This window comes from Pongo abelii, chromosome 21 (assembly GCF_028885655.2).
Source record: "Pongo abelii isolate AG06213 chromosome 21, NHGRI_mPonAbe1-v2.0_pri, whole genome shotgun sequence".
NCBI classification, from domain to species: domain Eukaryota; kingdom Metazoa; phylum Chordata; class Mammalia; order Primates; family Hominidae; genus Pongo; species Pongo abelii.
This window is the reverse complement of record NC_072006.2, coordinates 18,162,988-18,185,980: the sequence shown is the minus strand read 5'-3', so window position 1 is coordinate 18,185,980 and position 22,993 is coordinate 18,162,988. Positions and strand designations below refer to the sequence as shown.

General features: G+C 41.2%; 1 protein-coding gene across 2 annotated transcripts in view; it reads left to right on the top strand.

The window, feature by feature from the left end:
• Positions 1–3,219: 3,219 nt before the first annotated feature.
• Positions 3,220–22,993, top strand: part of NAPB (NSF attachment protein beta) — a 46,934-nt gene continuing 27,160 nt past the window's right edge. Inside the window, exons 1-3 of one of the 2 annotated variants that reach the window (XM_054541396.2) lie at positions 3,312–3,383; positions 18,872–18,923; positions 21,699–21,778. In XM_054541396.2, coding sequence (XP_054397371.1) covers positions 21,730–21,778 — 49 coding nt within the window. In that variant the 5' untranslated portion in view covers positions 3,312–3,383; positions 18,872–18,923; positions 21,699–21,729. 2 annotated transcript variants of the gene reach the window in all.

The following is a 22,993-nucleotide window of genomic DNA, read 5'->3' as shown; positions in this document are numbered from 1 at the left end:
TCCACCTAGGCTCCTGGTGGAGTCTGAAAATTAAACTTATATAAGACGAGTTAATAGCAGGAAAGCACACAGATGTATTTGATACAAGTTTTACATGACATGAGAGGCCTCATAAGGAAATGAAAACCCAAAAAAGCAGTGAGAGTGTGTTACTTATTTACTGAATTGGACAAAGAATAGTAAACTGAAAATGTGATGAGGCAGAGGGGCTTGGGCTAGGGTAGTTAATTGGATAGAAAAGTGACTAAGAAGACAAGGGTTAGTTTAACCGGGTTTGTACAGAATTCTCTTGGCCTCAACTTCCTGTCTTTGATGATAAGAATGTGGCTTTAGTTCTAGTATAAGAAGGACATCTTTCATATGGGAATTTCATCTCTTGCCTTTAAATAAACAAGAGGTTGGGGCCAGGAGCGGTGGCTCACGCCTGTAATCCCAGCACTTTGGGAGGCCGAGGCGGGTGGATCACGAGGTCAGGAGATCGAGACCATGCTGGCTAACATGGTGAAACTCCGTCTCTACTAAAAATACAAAAAATTAGCCTGGTGTGGTGGTGGGCGCCTGTAGTCCCAGCTACTTGGGAGGCTGAGGCAGGAGAATGGCGTGAACCTGGGAGGCAGAGCTTGCAGTGAGCCAAGATCACGCCACTGCACTCTAGCCTGGGCAACAGAGCGAAACTCTGTCTCAAAAAAAAAAAAAAAAAAAGAAACAAGAGGTCAAAGTGTCCAGTGTGTATTCTGTATGCAAAAAAGAAAAGAAAAAGTCAAAGTAATCTTCTTGCACCTGTCGTTTCTCGGGTGTCTAACTTTTTTTTTTTTTTTGAGCAGAGTCTCACTCACTCGGTCGCCCAGGCTGGAGTGTAATGGCACAATCTCGGCTCACTGCAACCTCTGTTCCACCTCCCAGGTTCAAGTGATTCTCCTGCCTCAGCCTCCTGAGTAGCTGGGATTACAGGCATGCACCACGACATCCAACTAATTTTTGTATTTTTTGTAAATTTTGTATTTTTAGTAGAGATGGGGTTTGACTGTGTTGGCCAGGCTGGTCTTGAACTACTCACCTCAAGTGATCCGCTTGCCTCGGCCTCCCAAAGTGCTGGGATTACAGGTGTGAGCCACCGCCCTCAGGTATCTAACTTAGTCAATCCACCAAGTGTCTAACTTAGTCAATCCACCAGGATGCTATATTTTTAACTCTTTCAGTAGCCACTGGCTATGTGTGGCTATTGAGCACTTAAAATGTGGCTCGTACAGCCAAGAAATGGAACTTTACATTTTATTTAATATTATTTAACTTGAATGTAAATGGCCACCAGTGGTGAGTGGCTCCATCCTGGGCAGCGCAGGTGTGGGCAGTGGGTCATTTGGCTCTTCTCCAAGATGACTTCTACTCTTCTCCTGATCCACAGCAGGGGTGCTTCTCCTTTTCTTTTCCTTCTTGTTTCAAGGATTCCTCAGCTGTCTCTCTAGTCAGGCCTTATTCTGTGAGGTTCATCTCTCTGCCCTGCCTCCTTTCCTCCCCCAGCCTCTGGGAGAATAAAACACTAGCTCTACCCAGTAATTAAGGTTTGAAGGTTTTCTCCCACTTTGGTGTGGACTGACAGAACAGTGGGAGTGCCCACAAATTTCCTGTGACAAAGAAGAGAATGAAGGAAATTACCAGAAACCACCAAAAATGTCTCTCTTAATTGCAAGTAGCAGCTTCGAGGAGGCAGTCTGTTCCAGTTCCTTTTCAACTGACTACAGATATGAGAATCTAGAACTGTGTGTTTTAGAATAGGGATGGAGAGTTCTTTTCAAAATGTGCATTTTCTAGACCCCAGCTGCAAGAGACCTTGATACCAAAACCCAGTGGCCTAGGAATCAGTATTTCTTAAATATCCATTAGAGCTTCTGCATTGAACCACGTTAGGGAACTGATTTAATCAACACATTGATTTACTTAGGAGCTTTTGATTTAGCCTCACTCCATTAAGCCCCCATAGACTGCTCTGCTTTCCAAATACTTATGTTCACTTTTTACAGTTTTTCTCTGGTCTCCCCTGCATTTACGGTCACCTCCAATTTCCTGCCTCCTTCCCTCTCCAAAAGCACACAGATCAGCTTTTCAAAGTTAGAATAATGCATGTAGTAATTGTAAATAAACTGCATGAAGAGCTGAGATTTCTTTCTATCTCTACAGAGTCCTGAAATGTATGAACTCTGTGACATGTGCTTTAGTCAATTTTCTTTCTAGGAGTTTGACCCCTCTTGCCTTGCCCTCTACAGACAGTCTTCATTTTCCAAAATTTTGCATGCCAGTGCCCAGAGTGTATTTATTAACAGTTTGAAACTCTCATAAATCTCACTTGGCAGTGATTTTCTTATTAGTTTCAGCATCTCTGCCTTAGCACTTGCCAAGCTTGAATGGTCTAGACATTGTATTCAAAAATAACTCCCTCTGGGACAGGCCTGAAAGTCTCTGGCACAGGATCCCATCTATCTATGGATACTTCTCCTAGGAGATTAGAAGTCTTCCTGGCAGGCAAACATTTTGTCCCTGGAGATCCATCCACTATGGCCAGTATTATGTAAAGGACAAGAGTTCAATGGCTCACATCCATTGAATATAATTCAGTCAACAAAATAGTGGATTATGCATATATTGCATATATGCAACTCATTTATAATCAAGGAAGAGAGGACCAAGAGAAAGTTACAGTTTGGGGAGATTTAAAAATAACTGAACTTATATTGGGGACGTCTTGCTCTTGGAGATAAAAATGGCTCTTATTGCCAGCTGTTGCTCGTTTTTTGGTGGGCGGTATCAAGCATGTGATGCTTTGGTGGCTACACCAGATTCTCTTTTGCAGAACTTGCATGTAGGGTGTGGGTTCCATGCAATCTGTTATCCCCTGTTCCTTCATCCATCCCATTGCCATGCGAGTCTTACTGAGTAGGTGATCTTTACTAGAGGCCACGGATCATTTTCCATTTCTGCATACATACAAAATTAAAGTTCACCTTGGCTCAGGACCCCTTGGCGGGGGGGTCACGCCCCCTGCGCCGATGTCCGGGGAGCTAGCGGTACGCAAGCTCGGCTCACACACACTCCGCCCCGGGGCCTCCTGGGAACTGTAGTAGGAGGGTCGCGAATCCCCGCCGCCATGACAGGACCCGGACTACAGCTCCCGAAAGGCCTCGCGCGTCGCGCCTGCGCCTGCGCCCCTGCGGCCGCCAGAGGGAGGGCTAAGGCGCCTGGGCGCTCAGCGAGCCGGCTGAGGGGGCTGTGGCGGCCGCGGCGGGCGACATGGACAACGCGGGGAAGGAGCGTGAGGCAGTACAGCTGATGGCGGAGGCCGAGAAGCGAGTCAAGGCCTCCCACTCCTTCCTCCGAGGGCTGTTTGGGTGAGCGCCAGACCGTGCGTGCCCTGGGGTGGGGGGGGGGGTCTCCGTACTTGGCCCCCTTCCTTTCAGGCTGACCACCCGAGCCCCCACGCAACCTCTGGGGCCCTCAGACCACGCCTAGGGGCCCTCAGCCTGCAGGCGCCCTCCAGAAATCCTGTAGGGTCCCCCAGCGCCCCCTGGAGCCCCCAGGACGCCCAGGGGCCCTCAGTCCGCACGCACCCTCCAGAGACCCCACAGGGCCCCCCACGGTCCCTGGAAACCCCGCATCCTCCCAGGGGCTCTCAGCCCCCACGCGCACTTTAGAGACCCCCTAGGGCCGGCAGAACTCCCCAGGGTTCCTCAGCCCCCACACGCCCTCCGGATCCCCTAACACGCCCCCTTAGAATCCCCAGAGCCTCACAGGGACCCTCAGCTCCCACGCGCCTTTCAGAGAACCCCTAGGACCCCCAGAGCCCCCCAAGCGCCCCACGAAGCCCCTAGAATACTCTGGGGGGGGGCTGTCAGCCCCACGCGCTCTCTGGAGACCCCAGATCGCCCCCCTCGCCCTGGCCCGGGTTGGTGCGGGGGTCCCACGACCTAGAAGGTCAGCGGCTCCCTGAGGCCCGCGGGCGCAGTAGCTCGGGGCGCGCGTGGGCCCCCCTTCTCAGTGCGTGGCGAGTCGTATTGGTGCATTTCGCCACGCTGAAGCCGGTATCGCTCCGGAGACCAGTCCGGGTGAGGCGCGCCCTGGTGGAGCCGGAGGGGTCGGTGCAGGGGCCGCCCCCGGCCGCCTGGCACACGCATCTGGGGGCGTCCCGCCTGCAGGTGGGCCCCGCGGGGGAGGGGGCGGTCCGGCGCGGGATCCAGAGCTGGTGTGCTTGTTGGCCTCCCTCCAGGGGCCTTTCGCCGAGTGCACCTTTAGTAAATACTTGAATAATGAACCAATATATTTTCTCAGCATAGTATTTTTCCTTCTGCAGAGATTGATTGACAGCCAGGGCCTCCTGTTTGATTAACGGTAACTCTGCTCCTGTTTAAGTCAGCGCCCTTTGGGAATCCCTTTAATTTCCTGTAATTCTTCCGTGCTCTCCTAAGGAGGATTTTAAATTCCAACCTCTCAAAAAGCAGAGCCCGCACTGACAGTCCGGAAGAATTCTGGGCTGTTGAATATGTGAATGATTCAGCTGTTTAGGATAAGAAAGGCAGAAATTTTGTGTGTGCCTGTTTTGTTGTTTTCTTTTGAAAGTGAAAGATCCTTTGCTGTTACCAAGAGCAGATAACTTAACCCATTGCATGACTAGACACGATTTTATTTCTGTACACATTCAGTTCAGACTCTATTTCAGAAGACAGACATAATGGGCTCTTAGCGTGTTTTGCCAACTTCATTCTTTTGGCTATAAATTATAATACTTTACCACTATTGATACATCTTTAGGAAATGCTTAAGGACAAGTTTCATGCAGTACGCATAACTGCAGAAATGCATAAAGGGCTGCAAAAATGCAAGAAGATAAAGAGTCCCTGTCCTCAGGGACCTCTCAGAGGACATTTATCACAGCTGGTTTCTAAATTTCTCATGTGATATGTAGGAGATATAGCTATGAATTATGTTTTGTTTTGCATTTAAAAATTATGACAGTACCGTCAAGTGCTAGCGCCACACTAACTCCTTTTAAATGTTTTGATTCACATAACATTTAAAATTCACTCTGATAAAATTTAATGTCATAGTACCTCATGCCAGGAGGTTATTTTAATGTTACAACATTATTTCAAGTCAGGAAGTGCTTCCCTGTGGGAGAGTCTGTAACTGGCAGAGGAAAAAGCATGACAGCACTTGGTGCTTGTCTCAGGAGAACACTCCTTTTGGGAAAGAGGTTTTCGATGTTTTTAGGAAACTAGGCCAAATCTTGAGCTTATAATCCTTAAAGGATTTTGAAAAGCCTTTGTTTTTAAAGAAACATCTCCCTTTTAAATGTTGCTACCTATGTTATTGACAGGACATATACGAAGACCAATCTTCACCATTCACACTCAGTTTACACAAAAGTTAATGCATCTTAGCTCTTACCTGGGTACAACAGGTTGGTTTATTATCTAGCTTTGGGACCTAGGGCAAGTTACTTAGTCTCTCTGTGCTTCAGTTTCCAGTGTATAAAATGGAGACAATAATAGTATATCTCAAAATTTATGGGGGTTTGGTGAGGTTATGTTTGTAAAACATTTGGAACCATGGATGTTGGAGACAGTGACCATGAGATATTAATTAGCATATTCATCAAAATTATCAGCTCCAGTTATTTATCAAAGAAGCAGTAGGCCAAACAGATCACTTTTCCAGAATTTCAGAGCCATAGACTGCATCATTGATTTTTTTTTTTTGAGACGGAGTCTCACACTGTCGCCCGGGCTGGAGTACAGTGGCGCGATGTCAACTAACTGCAACCTCCGCCTCCCAAGTTCAAGCAATTCTCCTGCCTCAATCTCCTGAGTAGCTGGGATTACACCCACCCGCCACCACGCCCGGATAATTTTTTTTTTTTTTTTTTTTTTTTTTGTATTTTTAGTAGAGACGGGGTTTCACTATGTTGGCCAGGCTGGTCTCGAACGCCTGACCTCGTGATCCACCTGCCTTGGCCTCCCAAAGTGCTGGGATTACAGGCGTGAGCCACCACCTAGCCTCATTGATCTTTTAATGAAATAAAATATCTGAAAGAGCTTTAACCATTAATGTACCATGCAAGTGTGATTTATACTTTGAAGACTGTTATTTCTAGTAATACTTGCTCCAGGAAAGCTTGCAGGAAGAAGAGTACTTAGAGTTTTAGGAGTTTAGTAATGTATAATTATTGAAGCCAGAAAACAGACGTAGTGTTTCTGTGACAGTAGGACAATTAAGATTCTGTATCAATTTTAGATGTTTAGAATCCTACCTTATAGATGGCATGTATCATCACCTTTATAGACTGGAATACATGTTACTCTACCCTGCCCCTGCCTTCTTAGCTATAGAATGTCCCCATTTTCATTCCTAAAGGTCTACATGTAATCCTTTATTTAAAACGCAGGGTAATCCATCTCTATGTCAGACTCCAGAATTAATGTAACACAAAATTAATAAAACACACATACTGACTTGAATATCATCAGAGCTCATGTGTTTAAGAGCTGACTAGCTGGTGCTTTAAAGAGGATAAGCCATCTGTTTTGAGGTTGTGGCAGTCGTTAAAAGGTGCTTGGCATATTGCAGATATTTCACATCACAGACGTTCTGAATGCTCTATCTGCAGATTAAAGCCTGTCATGAGTTCTCTAGTGTTTAGCACTCACAGTGGTTTTGTGGCAATACTGTATTCTTAGTAGTATTCTATAGCTTTTGTTTCTTGCTTTCAGTAAAATTAGATGAAAATATGCATATGTATTTATGAGAATGTGTCAGTCAAATATTTCTTCTCTGTGTAAGGCACAAATCCTCTGCCTTATCTGCTTGATAGGTAAGGTATCAATATTCCTTCCCCATCCCCACCTTCCTCCCCAGGAAAAGAGCTGACAAGGGATGCAAACATTGCAGGAAACCACTGTTGTGGTGGTTTGTGTTTCTGCTTAATTACCGGTTAAGCAGTGATGTGCTTTTGTAGTTGTGGAATTAAAACTTTTTCTCAAGTTTGTAGTATAGTACATTTAGTAAAACTACTTCCAAAGGAGTTGTATTGTCCTTTAGTTTGTTGCCAGGGATGAGCTATGGAATTTTGTAGTTAATTTCAAATTCCACTTATAATGTTAATGAACTACTGGTATGATTTTAAATTGGCCTGAGTCTGACATTAAGATAGTTTTGAATTGGAAAAGCCTCTTATAATACTATCCCCTCCATCTTGTTGCTATGAGACCCGATTGGGAATAACCTACCTGCACAATGCACGTAGAAGAAAGTGCTTAAGACTGACAATGGAGGCCAGGTGCAGTGGCTCATGCCTGTAATCCCAGCACTCTGGGAGGCCGAGGCGGGTGGATCACTTGAGGTCAGGAGTTTGAGACCAGCCTAGCCAACATGGTGAAACCCCGTCTCTACTAAAAATACAAAAATTAGCCTGGCGTGGTGATGGGTGCCTGTAATACCAGCTACTTGGTAGGCTGAAGCAGGAGAATCACTTGAACCTTGGAGGCGGAGGTTGTAGTGAGCTGAGATTGTGCCACTGCACTCCAGCCTGGGCCCCCGAGCGAGACTCCGGCTCAAAAAAAAAAAAAAAAAAAATGCCAGTGGAAAGATGTTCTTTATGGTTAACGCTGTCTTCCTTTGCCTTTCAGTGTTTAGTCTCAGAGTTTACACAAGAGCTATAAATCTGGCAATGTCAATGTAAATTTGATGAAAGGCCCCATTGGGTTATCTTGAAATAATTATGAATCTATAATTTATTAGTTGTTTGTGAAAATTGTGAATATTTCTTAAGCATTGTAGACTGTAAATTATCAGTATTCTTCACTTGTGTTTATTTCAAGAAAGATTGCTTTTAAGTTTGGCCAAAATATGGTGGGGCCATGTGATAACATAGGTGAAGCATTTAGGTTTTCCTCAGTTACAGTTCTTGTTCAAATGCAGATTATACTTTTAAAAAAATTATTAGGTTCAGGTTTACTTACAGAGACAGGTGATACAGTATAAGAAATATATACGTATATTTGTGTATCTTTCTCAGAAGAAATCGATTATAAATTGAACAATTATTTTTATAAATTATATAATATACATAAGAAATATAATTATATTATTATTCATGGGGAGACCGGGTGGAGGCTCAGGTTCTCTCATTTACTATTTTGGTGACCATAGTCAAGTAAATCATATTCAGAACTTGTTTTTTTTAGTTTTCAGATGGGCAGAGGGACAGAATCTATTTTTCATGATTGTTAAGGATTGAGTGAGGTCAGAATGCTTATTCAGTTACACAGAGCTATATAACTTTATTATAATTGTTTGGTTTTCTGATTTTAGGTTGTTACAGCTTGGTATCAAATGATAAACTGTTACCAGACTGGCCTTTTTCTTGTTGCATTTTTGCAGTTTTCTCCACATATTCCTTCATTCTTGTGAGCTCTCTGTGAGGTGCAGTTACTCTGGAGAGAGAGGGAGGGCCAGTGATCATGTGTGTCTCCTTGGAAGTCTACCTGTTTTGTTGCTGTGGCTAACACCTCACCCAGCCTGAGGCATGCGGTGGGCACATGGTAAATATTGGTGGAGAGAATGAATGTATTAATGCTAATACAAATGCTGATGTTTTTTCTTTTATTCTTACCTAGTTTTCAAGAGCAAAGCTATACCAAGTAAAGGAGAGTTTAAGTCGCTTTCTTCGTTTTATTTATGTATTTATTTTTTTGAGACGAGCTCTCACTCTGTTGCCTAGGCTGGAAAGCAGTGGCGAGATATCTGCTCACTTCAACCTTGACCTCCTGAACTCAAGAGATCCTCCTACCTCAGCCTCCCAAGTAGCTAGGACTACAGGCATGCACTACCATGCGTGACTAATTTTGTATTTTTTGTAGAGACAGGGTCTTGCTACGTTGCCCAGGCTTGTCTCCAACTCCAGGACTCAAGCGATCTGCTCTGCTGACCTCAGCCTCCCAAAGTGCTGCCATTACAGGTGTTAGCCACTGTACTAGGCATTTTATTTAAATATTTGCTTATTATAAACATTGTAGCTGTACACGGTAGAAAAGTACAAGGAGTACAGTTTTCTTCTTTTTTTTTTTTTCGAAACGGAGTCTTGCTCTGTTGCCCAGGCTGGAGTGCAGTGGCGTGATCTTGGCTCACTGCAACCTCCGCCTCCTGGGTTCAAGTGATTCTCCTGTCTCAGTCTCCCGAGTAGCTGGGATTACAGATGCGTGCCACCACGCCCAGCTAATTTTTGTATTTTTAGTAGAGACGGGGTTTCACCATGTTGGCCAGGCTGGTCTTGAACTTCTGACCTCATGATCCGCCCACCTCGGCCTCCCAAAGTGCTGGAATTACAGGCATGAGCCACCGTGCCCAGCGCAGAGAGTTTTCAGTTGACAAGTAAAGTTCTCTGAGTCTTCTTTTTCCATAATCTCACTCCCAAGAAGCAACCATTTTTAACTTTCTCAATAGTTTTTCTGATGTTTACCACCATATTTCTAAGTAATTTTAGAGCACTTCTACTTCCTGATATCTTGATTTTTAGACAGTATCTATTGATTTTGCTAAAAATGATGAAGAGTTTATTATAACTTACATGGTCTTACATTTTCCCCTTTACTTCCTCATTTTACTTAGTTATGTCTCAATCTTACCTTTTATATATAAACAGCTTATTTAAATCTTAATTCATCATATGAATGAATGCTGAATAATTAAGCTAATTAAAATATTATACTTAAAAATTTTTTAATATATTTTTCTATTTTTATGAGTTATGGAGTCAAAGAGAATATATTGTCCAAATTGTGATATTTTTGAGATACTAAGAAAATGGGTACAAGTCAAGCATATCTATGCAATGAGGACACAGAATCACCCTAGTTACAGACTTCATATACTCTTCTTAGATTTTCACATTGTGTTTATTTGATTGGATGATAAAATCAGTAAAGCTTTTGTACCTTCAAAGAATTTTCAGTGACTAATAAAGTTCACAGTAAGGAAACTTGGAAGTAGAGTTTCAGAATGTTAACTATTTCTGTATTTAAGTGGAACTTATAAGTAATAACAAAATCTAATAAGTCAGTACTTTCTTGAATTAAGGTATATTTTTTCATGGTGAGGACTTGTCTGTCAATTCCAGTTTTAGTCCGTGTATTCATTAGGGATTAGTGTTGTATTTTGAAGGCCTTTTTGAATATCTGTGGAGATGAACATTTTTCTCCTTAGAGTTATTATATGTTAATTAGTAAATATGAGGCCTCGTATTGTACTGTACTCGCACTCCTGGAGTAAACTTCTCAGGATTATAATATATTTTTAAATGTAGATTCCATTTTTATTTTTATTTATTTGTTTATTTTTTTGCGACAGGGTCTCACTTTGTCGCCCAGGCTGCAGTGCGGTGATATGCTCATTACTCACTGCAACCTCCACCTCCCAGGCTTAAGTGATCCTCCCACCTCAGCCTCCTCAGCAGCTGGGATTACAGGCACAGGCCACCATGCCCAGCTAATTTTTGTATTTTTATTAGATATGGGGTTTCACCATATTGGCTAGGCTGGTTTCAAACTCCTGGGCTCAAATGATCTGCCTGGTTGGTCTCCCACAGGGCTGGGATTACAGGTGTGAGCCACTGTGCCTGGCCTAGATTCTATTTTTACATACATGATTTAGGATTGTTTTATCTACAATTCATTTGTATATGGCTTTACTTTATTAGCTTGAAGTATTGCTGTTACAGGTGCCTCCTAAAAATAATTTGGATGTTTTTCTTTTTTTTTTTTTTGGACTCTGGTCTTTGAAGGTTTAAGAATACACCACAGTGAAACCATTGGGGCTTTTGATGGGTATTTCTTTGATAACTTTCGTGTTTTTGTCTCTGGAGTTTGTAATGTTTAAATTTTCTAGTTCTACTGAGGTCAATTTTGGTAAATTATGTTTTCCTAGGAAATAATTCATTTTATCTAAGTTTTAAAAAATGCATTTGCATTGTGCATAGTAGTCTTTTCTGGCTTTTAAAAATGTTCTGTTTTAGTAATTTTCTTCTGTCACTTTATTTTTGTATTTGTGTTTTTCCCCCTTTTTCCTTGATTCTTTTGATTCTTTTTCTCTAAACAACCAATATTTTGATTGATTTGTTCTACTGGTTTTGTGTTTTCTGTCTTACTGACTTATACTTTTATCTTTATTGCTTTCTTTGGCTTCTTTTGTTTTTCCCTCTGGTTCATTTTTCTAGGGAGGTGTTTATTCACTGTTTTCATTACTTTATTTGTATGGATTAAAATATTCATGGCTATACATTTTTTCTCTTAAAACTGCTTCAGTTGTGTTTTATAGATCCTGTTACATAATGTTTTTATCTTAGTTTGTTTCCCCTTTGTTCCAAGATGTTTTTATTTTAAAGGTTTCATTCCAGGTAGAAAGAATGGCCTTTCTTTGTATATTATTACTTAAACTTTTTTTTTTTTTCATTATGATCAGAGAGCTTACTGAGATTTTCTTTGCCACTTAATATATTGTTGGTGTTCATGAATGGTCCAGGTACACTTTATTTAAAAATTTTTTTTTAGACACGGAGTCTTGCTGTATTTCCCAAGATGGTCTTGAACTCCTGGCCTAAGCAATCCCCCTGCTTTGGCCTCCCAAAGACTGCTGGGATCATAGGCATGAGCCACCTGCACCCAGCCCCCATGTACACTTTATTTTTTTGGCGACAGAGTCTCACTCTGTCACCCAGGCTGGAGTACAGTGGTGCGGCTCACTGCAACCTCCGCCTCCCAGGTTCAAGCGATTCTCCTGCCTCAGCCTCCCCAGTAGCTAGGAATACAGGCATGCGCCACCACACCTGGCTAATTTTTGTATATTTGGTAGAGACAGGGTTTCACCGTGTTGGCCAGGCTGGTCTCAAACTCCTGACCTCAAACGATCCAATTGCCTTGGCCTCCCAAAGTGCTGGGATTGTAAGCTCCCATGTATACTTTAGAAGGTGGATATTTTCTTATCAAATTTTGATAGAGATCCCTCTTGTCTAGTTATTGATTATATTGTCTCTGTCTTTCATGTCTGTGTTTTCTGTTCACTTGATCTGTTTTGGACTTAGAGGGGCATATTAATATCTGCTTTCTTATAAGTGTATTTCTGTCTTTTTTTACGTTTGCAACTTCTGCTTTATAAAGGGGGCTACTGTGTTTTTGGCACATAGATTTTCACAGCTAATATTATTATGAATTATATTTTTAGCATTATGAAGTGAACTTCTTTATTTCATTTAAGGCCTTTGAGCCCAAATTCTACTTTGTCTCATTGCAGGGTAGCAATCTCTGTTTTCTTATTGCTTGTGTTTGCATTCCTTAGGACTGTATTATGTAAGAGGATCATACATGCTGTCTGTTACCTTGTGCCCTCTGCTGCCACTTGTGGCCATGTGACTGACTTTGACTGATGAAGTATGAGTGGAAGGCACTTCTGCCATGACTTTTACCCTCCTGTAAGAAATTAAGAAGAGTATATATACTGGATAAATGCTACATTCCAGAGTAGAGAATGATGACACTCGGAGAAAGAGCCAGCAGTCACAGCCAGTCTGCAGTAAACAAGTCAAGTGACTGAGAGAAGCCTTTGGGAGATGTCAGGGTTATTTGCTGTTATGACAGCTCTAACAAGAGCTGCTTGATTTGTTTGGTATACTTTTGACCATCTCTTTATTTTAAGCCTTTCGGAATAGGTATTTTAGTTGTGTTTCTTGTATTGAGCACAAAGTTGGGTTTTGTTTTTTGAGCAGATCTGAAAATGACAAGTATATGATTGGTTCTTAACTGTCATACTACTCTATTTACTGTATATTATATTTTCATTGCTATTTGTCTTCATGTCGTCTCTCTTTTTATTTAGGAAGGTTTGTAATTTTGTTCTACTGGTTACCTTTATGCTATAAATGTTTTTAAATATCCTTAGCTCCTTTTCCTTACTTAGGCGCCTATTATTTTGTTCACTCCAGAAAACTCCTGTTACCTATGTGCTTCTCAGTGAGCATGTTCTACATCTCTTGTTCTCTAATATGCCTGTTTTTTTTTTTAAGCTGTTTGTACTTTGTCAGACACAGAAGTGTTTCCCTATTATTTTTCTACCCTTGTCCTTAAATTTTGTCTTAGATCTACAATACAACATATGCAGTGACACTACCAGTCATTTCAGCTATGTTTCCTAGTCATCTCTTAGTTATCCCTTGGGTCCTGGCTTACACTGGGGGGTGCGTGATGGATGGCCTGGTTGTATAATCCTTGGCTTACACTTTTTTCCCCCTTGAGTTTCCAGTAAAGCATTGTTCCACTGTTGTTTTGCTCTGTATATTGCTGTTGAAGTCTTAGCCTGATTTTCTTAGTTTTATAAGTAACTTTGCGTTTTTATGTGGAAGACCAGAAATGTTCTTCATTTATAAAATCTAGTCATCTTACTAGGATATGTTTCACAGTAGACTATTCTGGGTCAGTTTTCCAAGTACGTGTAGGCCTGTTCAGTATTTAGATTCATGCCTTTTGTTTCCAGAAAATTTTCTCAGATTGTGAAAATGGGTTTTTTTCTTCCCTTCTTCAGGGACTCTAATTACATGGATGTTGGCTCTTTGCCCATCCTGTATTACTTTTACTTAGATCCTTTTCTCTTCATTTTTGTTCTCTTGGCTGTTTTCATAGTTTTCCTTATTGTCAGTAGAATCTGCTTTCCCCTTAGGTATGTTATAACAGAGATTTTATTTCCGAGATCATTTTGTCTTTTTATTTCTATCCTTCTAGAATTTGAAACAAGAGTTCATCATCTTATTTTTTTGTGTATTTCCATGATGAATTTTTAAATTTCTACCTTATGATATACTTTCATATCTGTTTAATAATATTTCAGTCATATGGAATTGTTTTCCTGTGCCTTGTGATTGTTTTAGGGAACGTATTTTAATTCTTGTTTCTTTTTTGTTTTGGGGCTTTTTTGGTATGACTCATTTTTATTTTAATGTTTATTGTTTTTTTACAACTTTTATTTTAGATTCAGGGGGTACATATGCAGGTTTGTTAACTGGGTATATTGTGTGATATTGAGGTTTAGGGTACAAATGATCCTGTCACCCAGATACTGAGCATAGTACCCAATAGTTTTTCAACTGTTTCTCTCCCCATACCCCTCTAGAGTCTTTAGTGTCTACTATTGCCATTTTGATGCCCATGGGTATCCAGTGTTTAGCTACCACTTATAAGTGAAAACATGTGGTATTTGGTTTTCTATTCCTGCATTAATCCAGTTAGGATCTTCTTTCTTATATAGTAGCTTCATATGGATGCTGTTTCTCCTTTCTGTTTAGTGTAGACAGTCACAGAGTTTCTTGGACACACAATAGCATGTGTTTCTGTGACAGGAGATGAGGGGTTTGACTTCATGGGTTTCTTAGTTTAAATGCTGCCTCGTGTAGGTACAGTTAAGTGTGGTTTCTTTAATGAATGGTGCTGTGGAGGGGTAGGTTTGTGTGACTTCTAATTCTGTGATACTCTTTTGTTTCAAGAATGTATTTCCATCACTTGCCTTCTTTACTTTCACTGCCAAGCCTCCATAGAGCTGCCCCCACCTTCTAAGTTGCCTTCTCCCAGAGGCAGTGTCTTCTGGAAACTGCCGCCTGTGGCAAAGCCCCTCTATTCAGTTCCCAACTGCAGTGCTCTAACCTGCCAGGTCTTCCACCTGGTCTGGGGTGTTTGCCCACCCTGGTAGGGCACTTCCTTGCTGAGAGTTCTTCCCTGGACAGTGATTGCCAGGTTAAACTCCCCTCTCCTGTCCACAGACGCCCCTCTGACTGGCAGCAGAGGCAGTGTTGCTAGCTCTGGTAGTTTTGGATTTTTTATTTCCTCAATTATATTTAATGGAGGCTTGCTGAATACTGCCTCCTTTTGCTGTAGGCACGGATTATGGGTGGTTGTGTTTGCTTTTTGTTGATCTGTAAGGTTTTTGGAGGATGTGTGGATATATTTATCTGTAAGCAGCCACCATGATTTTTTGGGAATCACATGTCTCATCAGTATTTTCTGAAGACTGAAATTCAGCTTAAATTTTTATAAAGACTGAAATTCAATTTAAAAACTGTTCTTGGTCAATCAGGTTGTGTGTAACAGCCATTTCTGAATTAATCTAGCAGTTACCATTATCTTTCTTAAGTATTTAAATATCTTTGTTTTGTTTTATAAATAGGTCCAGTCTATACCTATTTCTTCTCTATAAAGATGACTACTCCCCATATAAAGTTGAGGCATTAGAAAACTATTGTCAAAATAAAGTCTAACTAGCTTTCTTTATTATACTTGTTCTCATAAGCTTTATTTCAGGAAATTGTGCTTAAACACAAATATTTTCGTCACAGTCCTTAAATGTCTCTGATTATTTTCTCTGTTTGAGAATCTATGATTTTTGTCCTTAATTAAGCAGAAGTAAAGTGAAAAGTTCTTAGAAAATTGATTCCAAAAGTTCAAGGCCACTGAGACAGCGCTCCCCTTACTGATACAGTGCTAGCTGGCTTGGTGGAATTTTTCTTTCTCTCCAAGGCCAAGACAGGCCTGGCTGCTCCAGGGAGCTGGAGGCTGGTAAATAAATGACAGTGTTCATTTGTAGGTGGTCTGACTCAATCCCATGCCCTGGGCCTTTCCACCATACCTTGGGCTTCTGCATTACCGATTTATAAAAGAACAGTGAAACATTTAAATGCTGCCTTTTGATGTAAGAATTCAAATTAGCATTCTGGAGAGTATCTCCCTCCTACCTTTTTTAAAAAAATAGTTTTTAATTGACACATTGTATTGCATATATTGATGGGGTACAATTTGATTTTTTGATATATGTCTGTGTTGTATAATGATCAAATCAGGATAGTTAGCATACTCATCACCTCATGCATTTATCATTTCTTTGTGTTGAGGACATGTAAAAATATCTCTTCCAGTTGTTTTGTGTCCTCCTGGGGCCTCTGCATCTCCCCCACTGAAGAAATCTCTACTTTTGCATCACATAAAAGATTTGTACTGTTTTAAAATATATTAAGCCCTGGAATAAAGTAATCTTGGAAGGGTTAAGTTTACCTAGGAAAGCCCCAAGTTTTTAGAATCTGTGGAGATTCCAGAAGTGAAGCATCAGGTGGAAATAAATTGTTTGTAGAGCCTATAATATCACAGAGTAGTTCTATATAGCAGAGGCACTTTCAGACAGATTTTGAATTTTCCTCTCTTCTGGATTCTTTCTACATTTGCTTATTATTTTGAGGCATACATGGGAAACCTTAAAAAATTAATGTGGACAGTTTGTTCCATCCAGACACTAAGCAGTCAGCCTTGTTATTGTGGTCTGTGTGCCAGGCCCTGTGCTGCTTCCTCTTCCCCAGAGCATCAGTCTAGTGGCTAAGGAGATACAGCTGGTAAATAATAAGAAGGAGGTACCATGCTTTGTGGGGATCCCCCAGGATCCCCACACTGGGCAAGTCCCTTTTCAGTCTTTTGGGGTGGCTTGACACATCCCTTCATGGCATCTTGATGTTAGAGCTGAATTTTGCCTCTGGTTCTACGTGCTTATCTTCATAGTACTGTCACTGTCACTTTTTGTGGTATTTCTACTCTAATATCTTGTGATTTTAGAGGCAACTTAATTTCTATCTCAGGAGTTGTCAGCCTTTTTCTTTGAGGTACATCTCATGATGTGTGTGTCATTAGTTCTCACAATTCTACGATGTCTCCTTCCTCCCACCCACAGCTTTAAAATAGTACGGCCTATAGTTGTCATAGTTTTACGATGCTCTGAAATAGTTATTATTCAGGATGGGGGAAATCAAGATTTTAGATTATTTGAAGATGAATTGGTTTTCACAGCTCTGCTGTTCACTGGCTCCTGGTGGGACATTTGTGGCTTTGACAATGTTTCCTCAGGGGAACATGGGGAATTGATAGGCTTTTTCTCAGACCCTTCTAGCCGTGAAGCTTGATATTCTTTCCTCAGTGTTGTGACCTCCTTGTGGGCAAGAAGTTTATTTCCTTAGTGTTTTCTGGCACTTATGGATCTCAGTAAATATTTCCTGAATAAGTATGGTCAAGAAGAAGAGAGTCTGCCTTGCCTCTGGAATGCAGGGGTGGTTCAGCTGGGCCAGCCAAGTGGCAGTGGTTTTTGTGCTAGCTGGGCAGTGTTTTCTTTCACAGTGGGGAAAATGTTTTCTTCTTCCAAGTCAGATTCCTGTAACACACAAAAAAAAGTTAATTTAGCTCAGTTTAGCTTCTTAATGTCAATTGAGTGCCATGTATTTAACTTATGTCGCTGCGTAATACGGATTCCTCACAGAATATTTTTTCCAAGGATCTTCTGCCTCACTGTGAGACCTCTGGATAACAGTTGTTACTTTGAATGCAAATTCTGAATACATGTCCATAAAATTTACAAAAAATTAACTTTCACATAAAACAAAATAAGCATCCGGCGTAATTTCAAAAGTACCTTTTTTCAGGAAGTTTTAAAGTTATGGTCGGTTTATGACAAATGGGTTTTTAAAGTGAGGCTACCTCTGGCGATTCTGTTTCAGGAGACATGAGGATCTCATGGTTTAGCAAAGTTCAAAGATCACTGAACTTGAAGTCAAGTGTCAGGTACACTACTGACCTTGGCTGGGTAGTCTTGGATAAGCCATTGACCTCTAGATACCATTTTCTCTTCAGTAAAATGGAGATAGTGTCTTTCATGGTTGTAATAATGAAAATGACATAACATATATGGAAATATCTAGCATAAAACCTAGAATAATGTAGGAACTCTGTTAATTCTAGCTGTATCCTGTCTCTGAAAATAAGTGGATAAAGTACATTTTAATTAAGCTAGTTTTATTTAGAAACCTTTAATAAGAATGATTGAACTATAATTACAGTTCAAGATTCCCAGTACTCTTTAGAAAAACAAGACCCAAGAAAGTAGCAAGACTTTACGCCAAGGGAGGTATGGCTACGGTTGAGAACGTTTTCATGTCAGGAATTTTCCATTTGGGAAACTTATTAGCTGTTTTTCTTTTCTTTTTTTTAATATGTAGATTTGAAGTGGAGGGAAAGGGACATGAAGGTGTGAGAGAAAGCTGTAGCTTATTCTGACACTTCATTTTTGGTATGGCTTGTTGCCATTCTGTCTTTCACTGGGTAACATAGTCCCCAAAGGTTTTTGTTTGTTTTTTGATTTTTTGTGTGTGTGTTGGGGAGGAGGTTTTATTGAGATTTAATACACATACCATACAATTCACTGATTTAAAATGTACAATTCAGAGGTTTTTAGCCTATTCACAGGGCTATGCAACCACAGCAGTTTTAGAACATCTTCATCACCCCAGAAAGAAACCCTGTACCATTTAGCTGTCATTTTCCCTCACCTCCCTGTTTTTCCCCAACACTCCCACCTCTAGATGTCTTTGCCTGCTTTGCGCTGCTGTAACACAGTAACCTTGGCCTGGGTAATTTATAAGAACAGAAATGTATTTCTCACAGTTTTGGGGGCTGGAAAGTCTAAGATCAAGGCACCAGCATCTGGTATCTGGTGAGGGCCTTCTTGCTTTGTCTTCAGATGGTAGAAGAGAGAACCAGAGAAAATGGAACCTCCCTTTCACAAGCTCTTTTATTAGTGGCCTTAATAAATTCATGAGAGCAGAGGGCTCATGACCTAAACACCTCCCAGTAGGCCCTACCTCCCAACACTGTTGCATTGGGGATTAAATTTTAAGTTAGTTTTGGAGGGGACAAAAACATTCAAACCATATTACTACCAACCACTAACCTGTTTTCTGTCTCTAAAAATTTGCCTACTGTAGACCTGTCATATAAATGGAATCTCATTGTGACTGCTCAACCATGGTGTAGTAGGTACTGGTACTTCATTTCTTTTTATTGCGCATTAATATTCCATTGTATGTGTATACCACATTTTATTTATCTGTTAATCGGTTGATGGACTTTTGGGTTGTTTCTACTCTTTAGCTTTTTTTTTGTTTTGAGACGGAGTCGCTCTGTCACCCAGGCTGAAGTGCAGTGACACTATCTCGGCTCACTGCAACCTCCGCCTCCCAGGTTCAAGTGATTCTCCTGCCTCAGCCTCCCGTGTAGCTGGGACTGCAGGCACCCGCCACCATGCCCAGCTAATTTTTGTATTTTTACTAGAGATGGGGGTTTCACCAAGTTGGCCAGGCTGGTCTTAAACTCCTGGCCCTGAAGTGATCCGCCCACCTCGGCCTCCCAAAGCGCTGGGATTACAGGCATGAGCCACTCTGCCTGGCCACTTTTTAGCTATTATGATTAATGCTGCTGTGAACAGTTACATACAAGTTTTTGTGTGGATATGCGTTTTCTCTCTTTCTCTCTCTCTTTCTTTCTTTCTCTCTTTCTCTCTCTCTCTTTCTTTCTTTCTTTTCTTCTTGACAAAGTCTCGCTCTGTTGCCCAGACTGGTGGGCTGGAGTGCAGTGGTGCAATCTCGGATTACTGCAACCTCAGTCCCTCAAGTAGCTGGGACTACAGGCATGTGCCACCACGCTGGCTAATTGTTTTTGTACTTTTAGTGGAGATGGGGTTTTGCCATGTTGTCCAGGCTGGTCTTGAACTCCTGACCTCAGGTGATCCTCCAGCCTTGGCCTCCAAAAGTGCTGGGATTACAGGCATGAGCCTCCTCGCCCCTCCGGGATGTGTTTTCATTTCTCTTGGGTGTGTACTACCTAGGAATGGAATTGGTGGGTTATATGGTAACATTTTCCAAAGTGGCTGCACCCTTTTATATTCCTCCCAGTCGTATATGAGGTTTCTCCACGTCTTCCCTGACTCTTGTTATTTTCTGTCTTTTGACAGACAGTAGCCCATCCTAGCCAGCCTAGCAGGAGCCACGTGGTATTACATGTGTGGTTTTGATTTGCATTTATTCTAGATACATACATGTTCCTTAAGAGACATACAATGTAATATTCCCAAAAGTTTTTGTGCCTTCCATACATGGATCTAGATATGATAACCATTCTGATTGAGTACCTACTCTGGGTGAAGCTCTGCAGTGGCAGCTGTATATGGATTATTTCTTTTGATCTTCATAATAACTCCTAGGTATACATAATATTATCTTCAGTTTACACATGCCAAAACTGAGGTGTGAAGGAGTTAAAGAACTGGTCCAGGGCCATACTGTTAGTAGTTATTGCCTAAGGTCTGAGTCACACCTGAGCCTTGCTGTATGCGCAGCCTCTGCTCTGCACTAGGACTTGTGTTGACGGGGAGCTGCAAGCTCCTCTGCTGGAGCTTGGAGTTTATTGGAGTTCCTAACACGTGTGTGTGCACTCTTTCATGTACATGTGTTCATACCAGGCCCAGCATCCAGTGTCAGCCTTGACCTCTCCTGTCTCTGAGTCCTTATGTCCATACCCCACTGAGTTCCTTGTTATGTGTACTGTACAGAGTCTACTGCATCTCAGTTTTCCACTGGTTATTTTATGATTATAAATAGATAAGATAGATAAACATCTTTCATGGAGGGGCCTTAGCGTAGTAAAAGCAAAGTTAACTCTGGGAGGATTACGGAGGATAATTTTGGCTTTTATGTGAGAAGAAATTTTCCAAGTAGCTTAAAGCTGTCCCTCAGTGGAATCAGCTGCTTGGTGAAGAACTTTGCAGAACTGTTTATGTTCAAGCAACAGTGGAGGTACCCTTCTCTCAGGGTATTGTAAAATGCATTTCTCAGGGTGTTGCAAAATGCATTTCTAAACTGGGCTGGACCCTGAGGCCTCCTCCAGGTTGGAGAGGGACTAGCCCTTACCAGAGTTGACATCATACAGCTGTAGAATGTCGTGCCACTTTCTCATAAGATGTGGCTTCTAAATAAACATAGTGCTGAACTCTTGGGAGATAACAGGGTAAAGATGTCTTTATCCTTCCAAATTTAATCTCCTTTGAAAAATGTACTTTTAACTACTCAGAGTGATATAAAACTTACAGCTTTTATAGATGGGAAGGACTCTGATTAAAGATGTAATCAGAATAACATCTTTAGTTTGTAACACCTCTGGTTCTGGGGTCAGCCAGATCTGTGTTTGAGTCTTTTTTTTTTTTTTTTTTTTTTTTTTTTTTGAGACATAGTTTTGCTCTTGTTGCCCAGGCTGGAGTGCAATGGTGCGATCTCAGCTCACTGCAACCTCCGCCTCCCAGGTTCAAGCAATTCTCCTGCCTCAGCCTCCTGAGTAGCTGGGACTACGGGCACATGCCACCATGCCCAGCTAATTTTTGTATTTTTAGTAGGGATGGGGTTTCACCATGTTGGCCAGGCTGGTCTCGAACACCTGACCTCAGGTGATCCGCCTGCCTTGGCCTCCCCAAAGTTCTGGGATTACAGGCATGAGCCATCATGCCCTGCCCTGTGTGTGCGTCTTAATTCTGAGCTATCCTTTCTTTGTCACCTCGGGCTAGTTACTTTACCAGTTAACACCCCAGTTTCCTCATCTGGAAAACAGGGATAGTAAGAGTATCTCCTTTAAATAGAGGTTAAGATTCTGTAATGCTTGTCTGGCACATAGCAAGTATATACTAAATGTTTATCATTTGAGGGAGGGAGAATTAGAGATGTGGATGGTTGTTAAAATGTAACCTAATTTTTAACTTTTTCTCAGAGGAAACACAAGAATAGAAGAGGCTTGTGAAATGTATACCAGAGCTGCAAATATGTTCAAGATGGCTAAAAATTGGAGTGGTATGTACAAAGTTTTTGTTTGTTTTTTAGGCAAATGGTTTAAAATCACTTTGAAGGAAGAAATGACTGTTTTCCCCTTGAAGAGCAAGACTATTGGCCCCAGAGACAGGTGTCAGTGCTGAATAACTGGTGTGGCTGCTACTGACATGTGGAGACTGAAGGGGTGTGCTCTAAGTGAATGAAGCTGGAAAGCCTGGCTTAAGTTCAAGCACAGGGACAGTGTCTGTCTTAGTTTCTGTAAACTTCTTAATACAGTAGGCATGTGGTAACTAAAAATAGTTAAAATTACTTGGAATTAGGGTAATCTTTGCTTCTTACTAATATGTTCAAATAAATACAGTGCCATAAGGAATGAAAGTTGGAATAAAAGTCATTAAAACTAGTGGGATAAAGAGAAATGCCTGGTTTTCTTTACCTGAACATTGGTTGAGAATGACCATTTCCTGCTATGCAATAACTGATTGTGATTCCATTGAGAACTATGACAGTGGGGTTTGAGGGGAAATGGATTTACATTAACCTCAATAGACTCATGGTTATTTTTTAAAATAATGCTTTCTACCCAGTGAGACCAGGCATAACAAAATTCACAGGATTATTATTTTCATTGGTCTGAGATGGGACGGCTCTTTGAGAGAAATTCATCCCTCTCCCTTCAGCAAAAGAGATCTTTCATGCCTTAGTGATGGGATATTTCTGTAGTGAAAATGGAGACCACCGTTGACCAGAGCAGGGGACGTGGGTGTTGTGCTCTGGCTCACAGCTGCTGTGGGATTGGAAGTGGGACTCGCCCTCTACAAGCTGTTTTAAGGCAGACACTTTTAAAACCATTTCAAAGGAGAAAATGCTTTTGAGCTAGATGAATCTAAAAGGTCTCTTCTGGCTTTAAAGATCTGTATAAGAAGTTTAGTTTTAGCTAAGGCTTTAGATATGCTATTTTTCAAAACACACTTATGCCTGAATTATATTGTATTTTTAAAATGGAGGAGAAAACAGTTTGTTTCACATTCCTTCTTTTATTTTGTTCAGGTCTTATAAGTAAAAAGTGATCTTACCTGAAGAGACCACTTACTTACTTACTTATTTATTTTCTTACTTACTTTATTTGTTTATTTATTTATTTATTTGAGACAGAGTCTCACTCTGTAGCCCAAGCTAGAGTGCAGTGGTGCAATCTTGACTCACTGCAATCTCTGCCTCTGGGGCTCAAGCGAT